Below are 14,295 nucleotides of genomic sequence, written 5' to 3' on the forward strand. Positions count from 1 at the left end.
TCTCTTTTCATTTGACAAGGCTCTTGTTTAATATCCTCTTCTGCTCAGCTCTGGAGATCGATCGAGTGCTGAAATTTAATCTGCGTGTCTAAGCAACTTCTTATCTGATGCTTCAAGCCCTTAATTTGAAGTTTGGGTTCGTCAAATCTTGCGTCCATTATGTGGGCAGTGGAATCTTGCGCAAATTCTTAGTCTTTTCAATAACATTGACACTGACATTTTATGGGTGCTTTTGTAATACTGGGTAAGGAGCCCATCACTTTGCCTCGAGTGACTCATGTAATAGGACTGCTTTGCAAACTTTCCGAGCGGTTCCCGCACTGGATTCAGCTTCCTACAGAGATAATGTCATTATTATAAGGAGCTCTGTTTGCACATCACATGCCGTGCTTGTAAATTCATTCTGATGAAAAATAAATGGAGCTTAAAGAGCTTAATTGGCAGTAACCTTTATCTTCGTTTAATTAAGAGATTTCATTACTGAGCAGGAGAACACATCCTGACCAATAAGAGCAGACCTGAAAGGAAGTGATGGGGAGGAAACGCAGTGGCACACTGATAGAGGTGCTTATCTCCGCTATGTTGACACACACACTACTGTAATCAGGTAGTAAGTTGTAAGCTTAGAGACCTGTCAGTTTATAGGAGCAGCATATGAAGCTTTCAGCAGATTAGATGGTAGGAAACGCATCACAGCCCAGAAGGTGAACTCTTTGATGTGAACAAACAGTTTGTAGTCGACTAGCTCTTTTCCACAGCAATATGCTGGTTCTCAAATCATTCTGCACTTTATTAATTTCTCAGCTGGAAATCTTGTTTTGGTCCTAACACCCAAACTAAAGACTGGTGACATCAGCGCTTCACTGTGAACCACTTGAGCAATGAGTTATGACCACTGTTGAAAAATATATGCTATATTGCTAATGGAACTGCTTCCTTTGAGCACCTACACACTCTAAATAGAAAAACATCATTCATATCTGTGGTAGTGAGTATAATTGTCATCTGTTATATGAGTATTTAGACTTAAAATATTAGTTCTCAAACCTACAGTGTTCCCTCAGCCCTCAGGTTTATTTTGTAAGCCGTGTTTCATTGTTTCCTTGCAAAGTCTTGCCAACTTGTGAGTATTATATTCAATGTGATATTCAATAGCTTACTCTATATAGCTTAGTATTCTGATTTCTGATTAGTTTGCTTGGCTGTGTTTTTGCATTTGTACCTGTAATCGGCCTGATTTTAATAGAGTGGACTTGTCTATTGGACTTATTAGCTATTTAATTAGTACTAAACTTGCAAACTTCAGGAACTACCACTAAAGTCAGGCAATGTTTTCTCTATAAGAACCAGACTCTCTTCTGTATCTGATCATTTTTTTGTTGCATGAGTAACTATTTGCTGTAAATTTATTCTTTTCACCTGTATTTAACCAGCAGGTGATTTTTAAAGAAAAATTGAACCACTTCTAGTGCTTGTGAGTGGAAAAAGGGCTGTAATGTGGATATGGGCAAAAGAGCCAATTCTACGTGTCCTTAAAAAGTCCACAGAGAAACAGGACGTCTTTTCAGGTCTATTTTTGCCAGCTTTGTTCAGAACTGAAACATTAGTAATCTTTATTTCCCACTAAAAAGGAAAAAAAAATGGACTAAATTTTCATTCCAGCAGAACTGCAGCACTAAGGAAATATCTAGTGCGCTTTACCATCCCCGTTCAGACTGTTCATGGTTAATAGCTGCAACTGTCATCAAAAGACTGTGGGCAAAACTTCACATCAAGTTTATCCCTGTTTGAACTTATTTATATCACCATGTCTTCCTTTCCAGCACTTGCTGTTCCAGAGCAGATCACGAAAGCCATCATGTCTTATGTAATTAAAGTCAAACTTCTGAAGTGAAACAGGACACATTTACATGCTAATTAAGAAAATTTTTTTTTGCTAAATATTGTTTGTCAGAAGCAGGAAAACATGACTGTCTGTCGTACTGTTAAAGCAAAATAAGCAGGGATTAAGCGGACTCATTGTTACTACCCTGAAGTTGATTATTTTCCTGAAACAGCATGTCCCTGAGTGTTTTATTCCTTTTTTTTAAACCACAGAAATGTGCCAACAGTTATTTTTTCTTAATTTAAAGAAAATCATATTGAACAATTTAATCATTTGTAGTTACATGTAATCTTGTGGAATGTCTTAGTTAGTTCCTGTTCTCACTCATGTTATAGCAGCTATGAACAGCGCTCTCTCTATCTCACTCCAAAAAAAAACAAACCACAATTGCAGCTTGTCATGTTTCCGAGAAATCGCCACATGTAAACTCCTCTGTCCTGAAGATGTGGGAAAACTGTCACCTCTGACACTGGAGACTCGGTCCATTAATGTTAAACATCTTCATAGAGAACACTTCACCATTTCAAGTCCCTGTGAATGAGCCGTTCCTATAGACACAACAACATATTAGAACAGGTTATAGAAAATTAATCAATATCTTCTAACCATTCAGAACTCAAAAGCACTTTCAAGGGTTCATGGTCTGGCAGGGGGGATAGATTGAGTCGTCTTTCAGGTCAGAACATTTCTTGTGAAGAATTTTAAGTTTTTAAGTGAAGGGTTTTTTAAGCTTCTTAGATTTCTAATTATATCTTAATCTGTCTTTCACAGAAAACATCACCTTATACCACTGTGAAACTGAAGCACTCTGTCGGACTCGGGGCCATTTAGCACCCACAGCTGCTGCTTGGTTTAATTTGGTGTTTTACAGAAGCTTATTTAGTCTGAATTGCTAGCACTTTTTTCTCACTGTGACCTTCTAAAGTGGACCTCTGTGTACATAGCAGACTTTATTAAGAAGTGAAGTGTGTTGTGGCTGGATATGTTAGCATTAAATAAATAAATAAATAAATAAGAGGACCGTTTAACCTTGTTGTGTCTTGCTACTACATGCAAGCTGAGGAATGGTAGCTGAAATGTTTTGCTTAAAAGATATTTCCACTGCTGGAAGTTTTAACAAACTCAGAACGTTCAGTATTTTAGTACACATTTTCTCCATAATTGATCATTTGCTTCATTAAACTCATTAATGGCCAGCAGTCACGGTTCCTGTTGGATGTTTCCTTTACTTCAGTCTTTCATTAGGTTACAGCCTTGTAATGGTAAATTCTTACTTCCTGTTAAATCCCATAATGCTCCCACCACCTACTTTTGGCTGTAATGTATATAAAGGTCTTCCTGTCTGCTTATTTTTTTAGCTTCACACGTCGTGTCCACACCAGAGTCTTTGGCTACGTTCACATTACAGGCTTCTTTGCACAATTCTGATAGTTTGTTCAGATCAGATCTATATCTTGATTGTTCACACTCATAACCATGAGTGACCCTGAACTATCTGTCTTTAATGAGAGTGCTGTAAATCTGAAAGCAAAACTTGAAGTTCTTTCTTTTTATGCTTTTCTTTTTGCTTAAGAATTGTATCTTGAAAAATTCACCCCACCCCACTTGTAGGATCATTCCTCCAAGTCTTTTATACAACTTTTCCTGCATCTTTCTCCACTATTGTACACTATTTGATTTATATCTTCTATAATGCTCAGCAATGAGTGTTTGGAAACCATGTACTTATACATCCTGGTTTTGCATTATATACAGCAACTGATCAGAATTCTGGAAACGTTGACCCCTGCTGGAGGGGAGGGGTACGGCCCTTCAGTAAAAGTCACAAAGGTTTTCAGAAAACAGTAAAGAATTTGATGTTAATAGAGATTGCAGATGGAACTGACGATGGATAGACATCGTAAAATCATCTGCGAGAGGCTCTGAAATTATTCCTCTTCATCAGTCATTTATGATTCTATATAATCTTACAGCCACCTGCACGCGCACACACACACACACACACACTTTACAGCTTGTTAAATGTCTAGACTATTTGCACTATTCTGATATCTTGTAACCTTGCTTTTTGATTATATATACTCTTTTCCTTCTCATGTGTAGTGCACAGCTCAGTTCAATTTCACATCAAAGCATGTGCGACCAGCACTATATCGTATCATCCTAACAGCATCAGGTATTATTTGATGAAACAGTAATTGAAGCACTTTTATGCTTCTCTACACAGTTCCTACATCATCTGTGAAACACATTTGGTATTAAATATGCAGGAGCCAATTCAAAAATTCCTTTTGCGTGAGATGGCACAGCTTCTGAAGAGAAACACAGCAAGCCTCGAGCATATTTATGATCTCACATCTGCTTCAAATGCTCTCTATTTCTTTGTGTCCACTTTCAAAAGCTGATGCAAATCTGATTCATAGTGATGCACAATGTGAGCAATTTCTGTAAGGAATAAAATATGACAGGAAGTTATTGTTAGCACCTCACAGATTATCTTCCAATAACAGGGAGTGTTTTATTCCTCTTTTACCACAGCAATTTGCCAAAGATTACAATTATTTTTTTTTAAATAACACATTTTTTTCATCAGTGTATAGATACATTTATGTTGGAACCTCTGTGAAACCAGTTTCTGTTCTGACTTTTTTCTCTCTCTTGAAGTTAATAAGACAAAACACTGCAGCTTGTCATGTTTCAGAGAAACTGCAAAGCATAAACTCCTCTGTCCTGAACTGTATCGGAAAACTTAAGTTAGCCCTGACGCTATGAAGTGCTGACATTAGAGACTCCTAAGGACCAAGGACTTTCTGTCTCCACCCCTTATTCATGAAGGAGGACGTTGCAAATAAACCCCAAAATTTGGTTTTGAACATCAGGTAATGTTGCTAAACATATGTGCCAAGTTTGGCGTCGATACGCGAGAAAACATTGCTGAGAAATGGCCTCGCTTCCTATTTGGGGACTTCGCTGACAAATTTGTGTGTATGTTATAGATAAACCGTTCTGCATATCAAAAATCCAATATATTCGGGTTGGTTTCAGTAGACTGTAACCAAAATTTTGTTAGGAATGTACAAAAAGGATTTTTGGAGAAGAAGCAAAAAACATAGGTTTTGGAAAAATTCAAAATGGCGGAAAATACAATATGGCAGAAATTAATATCATATACACTAAACTCGGCATGATCCGAAGAATCAAATGAAAGTGAAATGATGTTTTTACGACTTGGCGTTTATGATTGAAACCCTGCTGACGGTGCTAGTATTTAAGGAACATGCACCAAAATTGATGTGTAGACTCTCTAGATTGTAGATTCTCCATCACTGTGATAGAATTTGATTTAAAAAAAAGTACCTTCTTTGGGCCATAGGCTCCCATATCGAAGAAGAAGAAAACATACATTTAGAATAGTGTGCCTGTTCAAATTCAGTGCTTGGCCCCCTAATAAAAGCTACCTACATGTAATTTATTAAATGCATGTTTTTTGTTATCAATTTAACAAAAATGTTAATGTTCAATGTCCAATCTTTTAGGCCAATCTTTACTACTATTAGGCCTCTATTATAACTGTAGCATAAGGTGAAAGGAAAAGACTATTGAATCACTCGCAATTATTTATATGACAGCTAAAACTTAATAATCATGACAGACCCGGTCATGACGAGTTCTTGGCCGCCATCCCACTTTAATTCCCCCATCCTCCAGCAGAGCTGCGGCTTTTAAAGGAAGGATTTTAATTAAGGTAAATGGCAGGTAGGAGTATTGCCACAGCGACCTCCTGGGTAATCCGGCTGTAATGAGTTTCATTAGGTACGAGTCACTGTGCTAAACCCAGAGGAATAGTGGAGGCGGCTTCAGTCGCACTCCACCCGAGGTCACACCATGCTCCTTCATGCACTCGCTTGCTTTTGGGTTTCATCAGCTCGACATCTCTTTACCAAGACCTGCCTGATGTGGAGCTTGTCATTATTTTGTTCGCTGGTTCGGCAAGATGCCTGGAAAAAAACAGCTGTTTTTACCGGAAGTTATCTCGATCAGTGTTTTGAGTGAGGGTGAAGCCAAAGAGTGAAGATTTCTGACTTACTTCCAAAAAAAAAAAAAAAAAGTGTGAATATTAATGGGGTGAACACTTTTCTGCACTCGGCTGACTCTTCTGAGTGTCAAATTATATCTTTACACACCTGATCTCCTTGCTGAAATTGAAACAGCTCTGCGTTTAATGATTTTAGCAGAACTAAAAGTTCTTCTCAGCTAAATAAAGAGCACTCACACTTTCTATATTCTTTCTGTGAGTAATAAATTGGAACCTTTCATAATTGAAGAAATTGGATGAAATAATTATGAATTAAAAAAAAAAAAACGAAACAGAAACAGGCTCGGGAACACAGTTGCAAGGTTTATTAGAGAACTGTGACTATAAAGATATCCAGGATTCTACTTATTCTCTGCGCAAACCACACAACTAGTCAACTCTGTCCATTTCTAGTATCATGTTCAACACCATGGCCAACCAGCCTGTAATAGTTAGTGATGCAATAATAATTAAATAAATTGGCAAAACCTTGTACGTCATGTTACCATGTGGAATATGTGGATCATTGATCATCGGGACAAAAAGGTTTTTTTTTTTTTGTTTTTTGTTTGTTTGTTTTTTTTTGTTGTTGTGTTTTATATATATACTTATTTCTAACACTACAAGCCATACTGAGTTTCAAAGTTCAGTCAAAGTTAGGAGCTTCAGGACGCTTCAAAAGCTAGAGCTGTCGACTACGGCACCATATATTATTTTCTTTCCTGTGACATCCCTATTTAAAAACAATAATAATAATAATAATAATGTGTGACCATGACATTGTAACTTGAACAAGATAGATAAGTCAGTGCCATAACTTAGTAACTCAAGAAAACGAGATAATCAAGTCATGGCCATGAATTTGTAACATGAGGAAACAAGATAATTAAGTCATGACCACAACTTTGTTACTTGAGAAAACGAGAGAATTAAGTCACGGCCATGACTTCATAACTCAAGGGAATGAATTAATTGACTTGTGACCACAACTATGTAACTTGAGAGAACAAGAAAATGAAGTGGCCATAATTTCATAACTCAAAAGAATGAGATAATTAAGTCATGGGCATTACTTTGTAACGTAGGGAAATGAGATAAAGATTAAGTTGTGACACTGACTTTGTAACTTGAGAGAACAAGGCCACAACTTAATTATCTTATTCCCTTGAGTTATGAAGTCGTGGCCATGATGTAATTCTCATTCTCTCTTGTTACTAAGTCAGGACTATGACTTACTTGTCTTGTTCCCTTGACTTATCTCATTCCCATGCCTTATTTATGTCATGGCCATGCATTTTTTTTAAGTAGGGATGTCAGCAGCAGGGCTCTGTAGTATCTGTGTAAATATGGCTAGTCAGGCTAGTCAGTAATTAACACTGGTAACTAACAAACACCACAGGAATGGCACTGAAGCTCCAAGAGTAAACACATGCCCCTCTCCTCCAAGTGTCTTGGTTTTGTGGTGCAATGCACTTTGTTCTCCAGAAAGAAAATTGAGAGTATCCACGGCAAGAACCTTTGCCTCTACGTGGAATGGGATACAGGAAGCCGCAAACAGGAGATGGGAAAGAAAGAAAAGAGAGAGAGGGAAAAGTCAGGAGGAGTTTGAAGAGTTTGAGGGGTTGGATCCTTGGAACTTTTTTTTGCCGCCTGTAGATTTAAAAAGAGTCCATGGCCTTGAACTCGCTGAGGGCTTGGACTGGTGAGATGTGTTTCTTCTGCGACCCTCGGCGCACGCGGGTCTGACACTCCTCAGGCTTCTCCCTCTTCACGAGTGGCTTCTTTTCGGGCACCTTCATGCGCCATGACACTACGGGAGAATTGACTGCTGCTGTTCCGTACACCTTTTGGTACTTGGTGGAAGCCACGTATGAGGCCTTGACCGTCAGGACCACGGCGTTCATCAGATTCTTGGCTGCCTGGATGAGGGATGTAGCGCTGTCCAGCTGAAAGTGAGAAGAGAGCAAAGTCAGATGACTTTCTGTGGGTTTTATTTCACCTTCCCTCAGCACATCTTAGGGTGTGCACTTCAATGCGGTGTAACACTAGCTTAGCTGGTAATGACTTAAAAATCAATGCAAACAACATTCAATTCAATATGTTAGAAAAAAAAAGCTGCAGTAGCCTTTTCACCAGTCCAAATCCCTCCATCTCGATTACTTCTGTATTGTTTATGTATTGTGTTGGTGCTGATGTGGCAGGAACATACCCCTGAGACGATGAGCTCTCCTCCGAGGTTCTGGACTTCGGCTTTGACTTTGCTGCAGATGTTGAGTTGATGGCAGTAGAGGGCGATTCTCTGCAGGTAAGCAAGCAGGTCCTGCTTACAAGCTGAATCAGGACACTGCAACACAGTCAAAGGAAGATGCTTAGATCTGGATTGGTTCCAAATTTCAAACTCCATTTCACACTGCAAAACATTTGCTCACTGCACATGTGATACGTGTTACAGAATGACATTAATGTGGGTGGAAGCAAGCAGAAACACAGCAAGGGTGATGACTCAGGCTCCGTTTTGTTCCAAATGAACATGCACACTTTCATCGTTCCTCTTTGGATTAAACATTTTGAAATATCTGAATTTGTGACACAACATGAGCTGCTCTGCTGGGTTACAGTAATGATATTCTTGCAGGTGAAATCATAGACAAGTATCACAAAGACTCAGGCCTGGCATTGCTCCAAATAAAAAAATGAGTCTGTACACACTTTTCTCTCACTTCCTTTGCACTATGATGTGTGGAAATATTTGACACTACAAGACTTGTTCAGCTGTGTTACAGAATGAAATTGTTGTGGGTGGAATCAAGCAGAAAGTCAGCAAGGGCGAGGACTCAGGCTTGGTTTTCTTCCAAATTAACACACATACACACGCACACACTTCCCTCACTTTGTTTTGCACTACAAAGGCACTAATGTCTATATTTGAGACACGACATGACAAGCTCAGCTGTGTTACAGGAATGACAATCTTACAGGTAGACTCATGCATAATCATCACACTTGTTCTAAACATAAATGATTGCCTGCACACTTCCCTCACTCCCTCTGCACTTCCCTCACTCCCTCTGCACTACGATGTGTGGAAATATATTTGACTGGTTCAGTTGGGTCACAGAATGACATTGTCACTGTCTATGTGACTTACTGAACTGGTTAACAGTGTGACATTCTTATAAGTGGAATTAGAAAGAAATGCAGTAACGGTAACGACTCAGGTTTGGCCTTGTTTCAAAAGACACTGCATGACCTACATAGCTGGGTTACAAAATGACATTCTAATGACTTCTAACAGCCTGTCCTTGGTCAAAAAAATAAAAAAATAAATAAAACAAACCCAAACAAAACACACACACAGTTCCATCACTTCCTTTACAGTAAAAAGATTAGAATATTTTCATTACACTACATGATTTCAACTGCGTTACAGAATGACAATCTTGTAGGTGGAAAGACGCAAAAGGACAGCAAGGGTAAAAACATAATTACAAAATCTAGCAGATTTATTTTTGTAATTTTCATAGGGTTTTTTTCCATTTATTTGTATTTATAAGAATAACCACTTTAGGATCTTGGGCGAATAGCTTTTATTTTAAGGCGTTTTTGTTTTGGAAGTTCTAGCTGGAATTTAGCATATAAGGTAAAGGCAGATTCAGGGATTGTGCTGGTTTTTATTGTCTTGTGGACTTTGGTTAGCACCAAAACAAAGTGATAACTTTTGTAGCCATGGACCTAGAATAACCCCTAATATATTTGACACAGGATGTGTTCTTGGGATTTCAGTTTGAACCAATTCAGTTCATGCAGCGCTTTAGAGACCATGCAGTGCTCTGGCCATCCATAAATGAAGTCTGAATATCACACACTAGACAGGTAAAGAATCAAAAAAAGCCACACTAATGACATCTCTGCTTCCTGAAAGTGATTTCAACCCTTTAACCATTCATGTCTGAAAGCATTATCTGACTCACCTTTCTACTGCCTTCTTCCATTAATATTTTTACCAGTGCAAACTTGAAGCAAACAGTAGTCAATACAATAGTCACTACATCACTTTATAGCTAATTAGGGGTATTAAAGGTTAGACGGAGAGTAAATGTATGTCAGAAGCAGTGGGTGGTGGCCATTAATGCTGTTATTATTGTAGCATTTAAAATCAAGAACATGTTCAATCACTTTTATTCAAGAAACTACCTGGTCAGGCCCTTGAGACGAACGTGTATGCGGCAGTACGCACACCCCACGCACTTTCTATTGTTTTCCAAATTCCAACATTTCTATGACTTCTCACATGCTCCGTTTTCTCCATCAAGTTGCTTGAGCCTTGATCCACACTTTCCTACTATAAAAGATTTAATGTTAAGCCACCAAATTGCTGCTGGTGTAGAACCAAGAACCAGTGAGGTTAGGGGCTTGGGGGTGGCATGACAACAACTTGAGCGACTCGAGTTATTTACACAGAGCCAGCGCTGAATAACTGATTAGATAATTATACATGTAAATCCCTAGTTAAAAATGTTTTGTGTCACATCCAGGATGTATTATTGTTTGTGTTTCATGGCTCATTTTAGCAGCTTGAAAAAATATTCATTGTGTTTGATTTCACATGCAGTCAAGTCACCAAAGTTCACTGGAAGTGGACTGAGACCACCTTGCTCAGATGCTCTTGGACCTGTGATTGCTATGTTCTCACCTGCTCTAAGAACAACACCGAGGTAGAGAACACACCAGGATTCCACTCAAACAGACTAAATGCTGTGTCTTGAAAACAGTCATTTGTTCCTTGATCAGCACTGTTCTGAAGATGATGAATCTTGTGTGTAACAAATCGCATTTTCAGTTTTGGTTGTTGATTTAGTGACCATGTTTGACATGCGAGTATAAAACAAGCCTAGACACATACATCCACATTCTTTATGAATCCCGACCCCACACTCCATCCAGATGGCTGTAAAAATGTAAATGCTTTGCTAGGGGGAGAAAGGTTTGATGAGAGGCAGCGAGCCACCTGTTTAGCTTCATCTACAAATATGGCTGAAATCTGCCAGGAGAAAAAAAAGATATGCATGGATCCAGAACCTGCTCTCTGATCAGAGAGCTGAAAGTCTGCTTTGTTGGAGTGAGTGAAACACTCATTTTGTCTCTGGCACTGTCCAGCACTCAGATTACTCCCCCATCAGCAGGCCGATCTACTTCCCCTTTCCAGCTGTCTTTTTTCCTTTATCTAAGGGAAAAGAAATATGTCACGAGTTCAACTAACACAGCATGTCACTGGGCCAGCAATGACTCAGCAGTTTCTTCCCAAACATGGCCACAGACGATGACGAACGGCTGATCCAGCGCACCAGCGACGCGTTCATATGGATGATCACTCACTCTTTGACACCTTCGTTCTCCGAGCCTTTGTCATCCAAGCAGCTGCTGTGATGGATTGGATATTAAAAAGGGGCTGTCAGTGCATTAGCGAGAAGGTGCTCATTTGATAATGAATGCAACACCTTCGAGGTGCTAATTCAATTAAAAGGAGGCACCGGGTTTGATCCTCGTTCCCCTTCACTCTTTTTCACAGCCCATCTACTGATGAGGTCCAGATCTGATAGCTACGGACCACCAGCAAGGAAAAAAGTTGAGAGATCGGCACCTCTCAAACTTGAAGGATCCTTTTTTTCAATTGTACCAAATCTGTTGGTATCTGCTAACCGGGCTTGTGCTTTTCCATCAACCATCAGTTCACTACAAAAGGTTCCAGATGGATGTGTTTGTTTCCTGCTCATGGTCAGTACTGACAGTAATGCTAGTCAAGGGTGGGGCTAGCAGCACTGCTTGTTGTTGATTGGTTACACATATAATGTCACAAATTTTGAAATACGAACAAGAAAGGGTATGGATTTTGTTCATACAAATTAAGTTCTGAGAAAATTTATGAATGCTAAACCCACCCTTAATGCTAAACCCGAACCCTTCCAACTTTTCATATGTCCTAAGTTGTGTAAATTGTTACGACCATGTTACTGTTGCACAAAGATGGTGCTTACATGAACAGGAATATTATTTGTGTTTTGATCATGTGGGCTTCTGGTCTGTCACTGGCAGACTGTAGTCTGGAAGCGGACCCAGTAAAGGATTTCAGCTGGATGAATAATACTGTAGCATAGCCAATAAACATATGAAAAAATTTGGCTCTATTTAAGTGACACTGATTTTTTACGCCCGAACCATGCTTTAAAAAAAACATGAACAGAACCCTCTATTGTGGCTTATCCTTATTTTTTTGGATTTGTCATTTTATTTACATTCTCCAGTCTGATTAGTGAATGGGCAACAGGGCTTGTTCATTTAAAAAAAAAAAAAGTTAGACAAGGTGGATTGTTAAAAAATTAAAGCGCTGATGCTAACTGTCCCTCACCTGGTCAGCCACAGCTCGGGCCAGTTTGTCCATTCTGGATCCGGCCTCTGCGATCTTCTTAGCAGCATTGATCACATCAGACGAGTTCTTCAGTGGGCCTTTTCCCCTGCAAGCGCACACACATTACTGCATTAGCACTGAATCAGCACAACACACATCAGGTTTCCTGAGTGCTGAGATGAAGGCTAGACAATCCCTCAATCACACTGAAAAAGCAGACAGAGAGGGAAATAAAAGAATCCTGGAACTTTTAACCTGCTGAGATCTGCAATGTCGACTATAACAGGAAAGATATTATATTATCCTCAATAAGTTAAGAATGACGCACTCTGTGTTGTGCTGTTATAGGACAATAATCAACGACAAGTTGGTGTGATGAAGCAGAGTTACTGTTATCACATTCTTTTCCAATAACAGCATGTCCCAAAATCTTTTATTCCTCTTATTCAACAGCAATTTAGCGTTGTGCAATGTCTGTTAAACAAGTTAGTTCCTGTTTTCACTTATGTTATAGCAGCTATAAACAATCGTTCCCTCACCATTCTCTCTTTTTTTCCTCTCTCTTGAAGTTAATAAGACAGAAAACGCAGCTTATCATGTTACTGAAAAACCTCAAAGCATTAACCTCTGTGCTGAAGACTTTAGAAAACTTCGTTACAGCTTACAGCTTTACCTCTGACAGTTACAAAGCACTGACACTGGAGACTCCTTCTATAACTGTTACAAAATGACAGAAATGATACTACATTTATATTAATGCATTATTATGAAGAATCGACTCCTTGTGGCCAATCAGAATCCAGAAATCAACAGCGCTGTAAAGTAATTAAATACGTCGTGTGTGTGTGTGTGTGTGTATGTACATGTACCTGGTGAAGTCTGTCATCTCCATCATGATCATGCACATCTGCTTGGCCAGCACGATGATATCATTGCCGTTGTCATCCCACTTGGCCACCTCAGCATCCAGCTTACTCTTCTCCTGCCGGAAGCTTTCCACCTGCTCAGCGATCTTCGCCTTTTCCTCCTGAGGGAGCTGAGCCATGATGGCCTAAGACAGGAAAAAAAAAAAAGATAGTGAAAATGGAGGGAGGATTCATTCAGCTGCAACTCCCTGTAAGAAAAAAAAAGTTACTAGGGAAAAAAGAGTGACATTGTTTTACTCCATTTAAAATGCTGTTGAATAAAGTTTTTAAATTTAACACTTAATCACACAGGAGGACCTTCTGGAACCCCAATGACATCCCGGACTCATAAAGAGCCGATCCAATTTTTTGGCCCTCTGTTAGGGTATTAAATTCTCCCTCCATAGCAATTTTGAGGAGGTCTGAAGAGGCATTAATCTTTTTTTCTTTTTTTTTTTGCAAGGTCAACGGGACAATAGTGTTTGTAAGATAAATGTATAATTACCTCACTTACACCAGTCAATGAATTATGCATTTGTTCCACACTGTCAAAAAGGTGAAACAGGCAAAAGAGGGCTGTGTGTGTGTTTTAAAAATGTATAGAAGTTCAAGACACTATAAATGTAAGTGAAGAAAATGACTGTGAGGATTAGGTATAGATAGATAGGATTTAATGATATATATGAAAAAATAACTAATGTGTACATATTAATGTATATACTATATATATATATATATATATATATATAATATGCATATACAGTCAGGTCCATAAGTATTTGGACAGTGTCACGATTTTCATAATTTTGCTTCTGTACACCACTGCAATGGATTTGAAATGAAGCAATCAAGATGTGATTGAAGTGCAGACTTTCAGCTTTAATTAAAACGTTTTAATAGAAATATTGCATTAACGGAATTACAGCGATTCAAAAGTAAATGGACAAACTAACAATCATAAGATTATTTTAATACTTGGATGCAAATCCTTTACAGTCAAAGACTGTCTGAAGTCTGGACCCCA

General features: G+C 38.8%; 1 protein-coding gene across 5 annotated transcripts in view; it reads right to left on the reverse strand.

Annotated features, from left to right (window-relative positions):
- Positions 1-6,486: 6,486 nt before the first annotated feature.
- Positions 6,487-14,295, reverse strand: part of ctnna2 (catenin (cadherin-associated protein), alpha 2) — a 311,873-nt gene continuing 304,064 nt past the window's right edge. For all 5 annotated transcript variants that reach the window (XM_026945340.3, XM_026945339.3, XM_026945342.3 and 2 more), the window contains exons 15-18: positions 13,236-13,417; positions 12,367-12,472; positions 8,170-8,304; positions 6,487-7,906 (exon numbers count right to left, since the gene is read on the reverse strand). In XM_026945340.3, the coding sequence (XP_026801141.1) occupies positions 7,619-7,906; positions 8,170-8,304; positions 12,367-12,472; positions 13,236-13,417 (711 nt within the window). In that variant the 3' untranslated portion in view covers positions 6,487-7,618. The remainder of the gene's footprint in view (positions 7,907-8,169; positions 8,305-12,366; positions 12,473-13,235; positions 13,418-14,295) is intronic.

The sequence above is a fragment of the Pangasianodon hypophthalmus genome, chromosome 28 (genome assembly GCF_027358585.1).
Source record: "Pangasianodon hypophthalmus isolate fPanHyp1 chromosome 28, fPanHyp1.pri, whole genome shotgun sequence".
NCBI lineage: Eukaryota > Metazoa > Chordata > Actinopteri > Siluriformes > Pangasiidae > Pangasianodon > Pangasianodon hypophthalmus.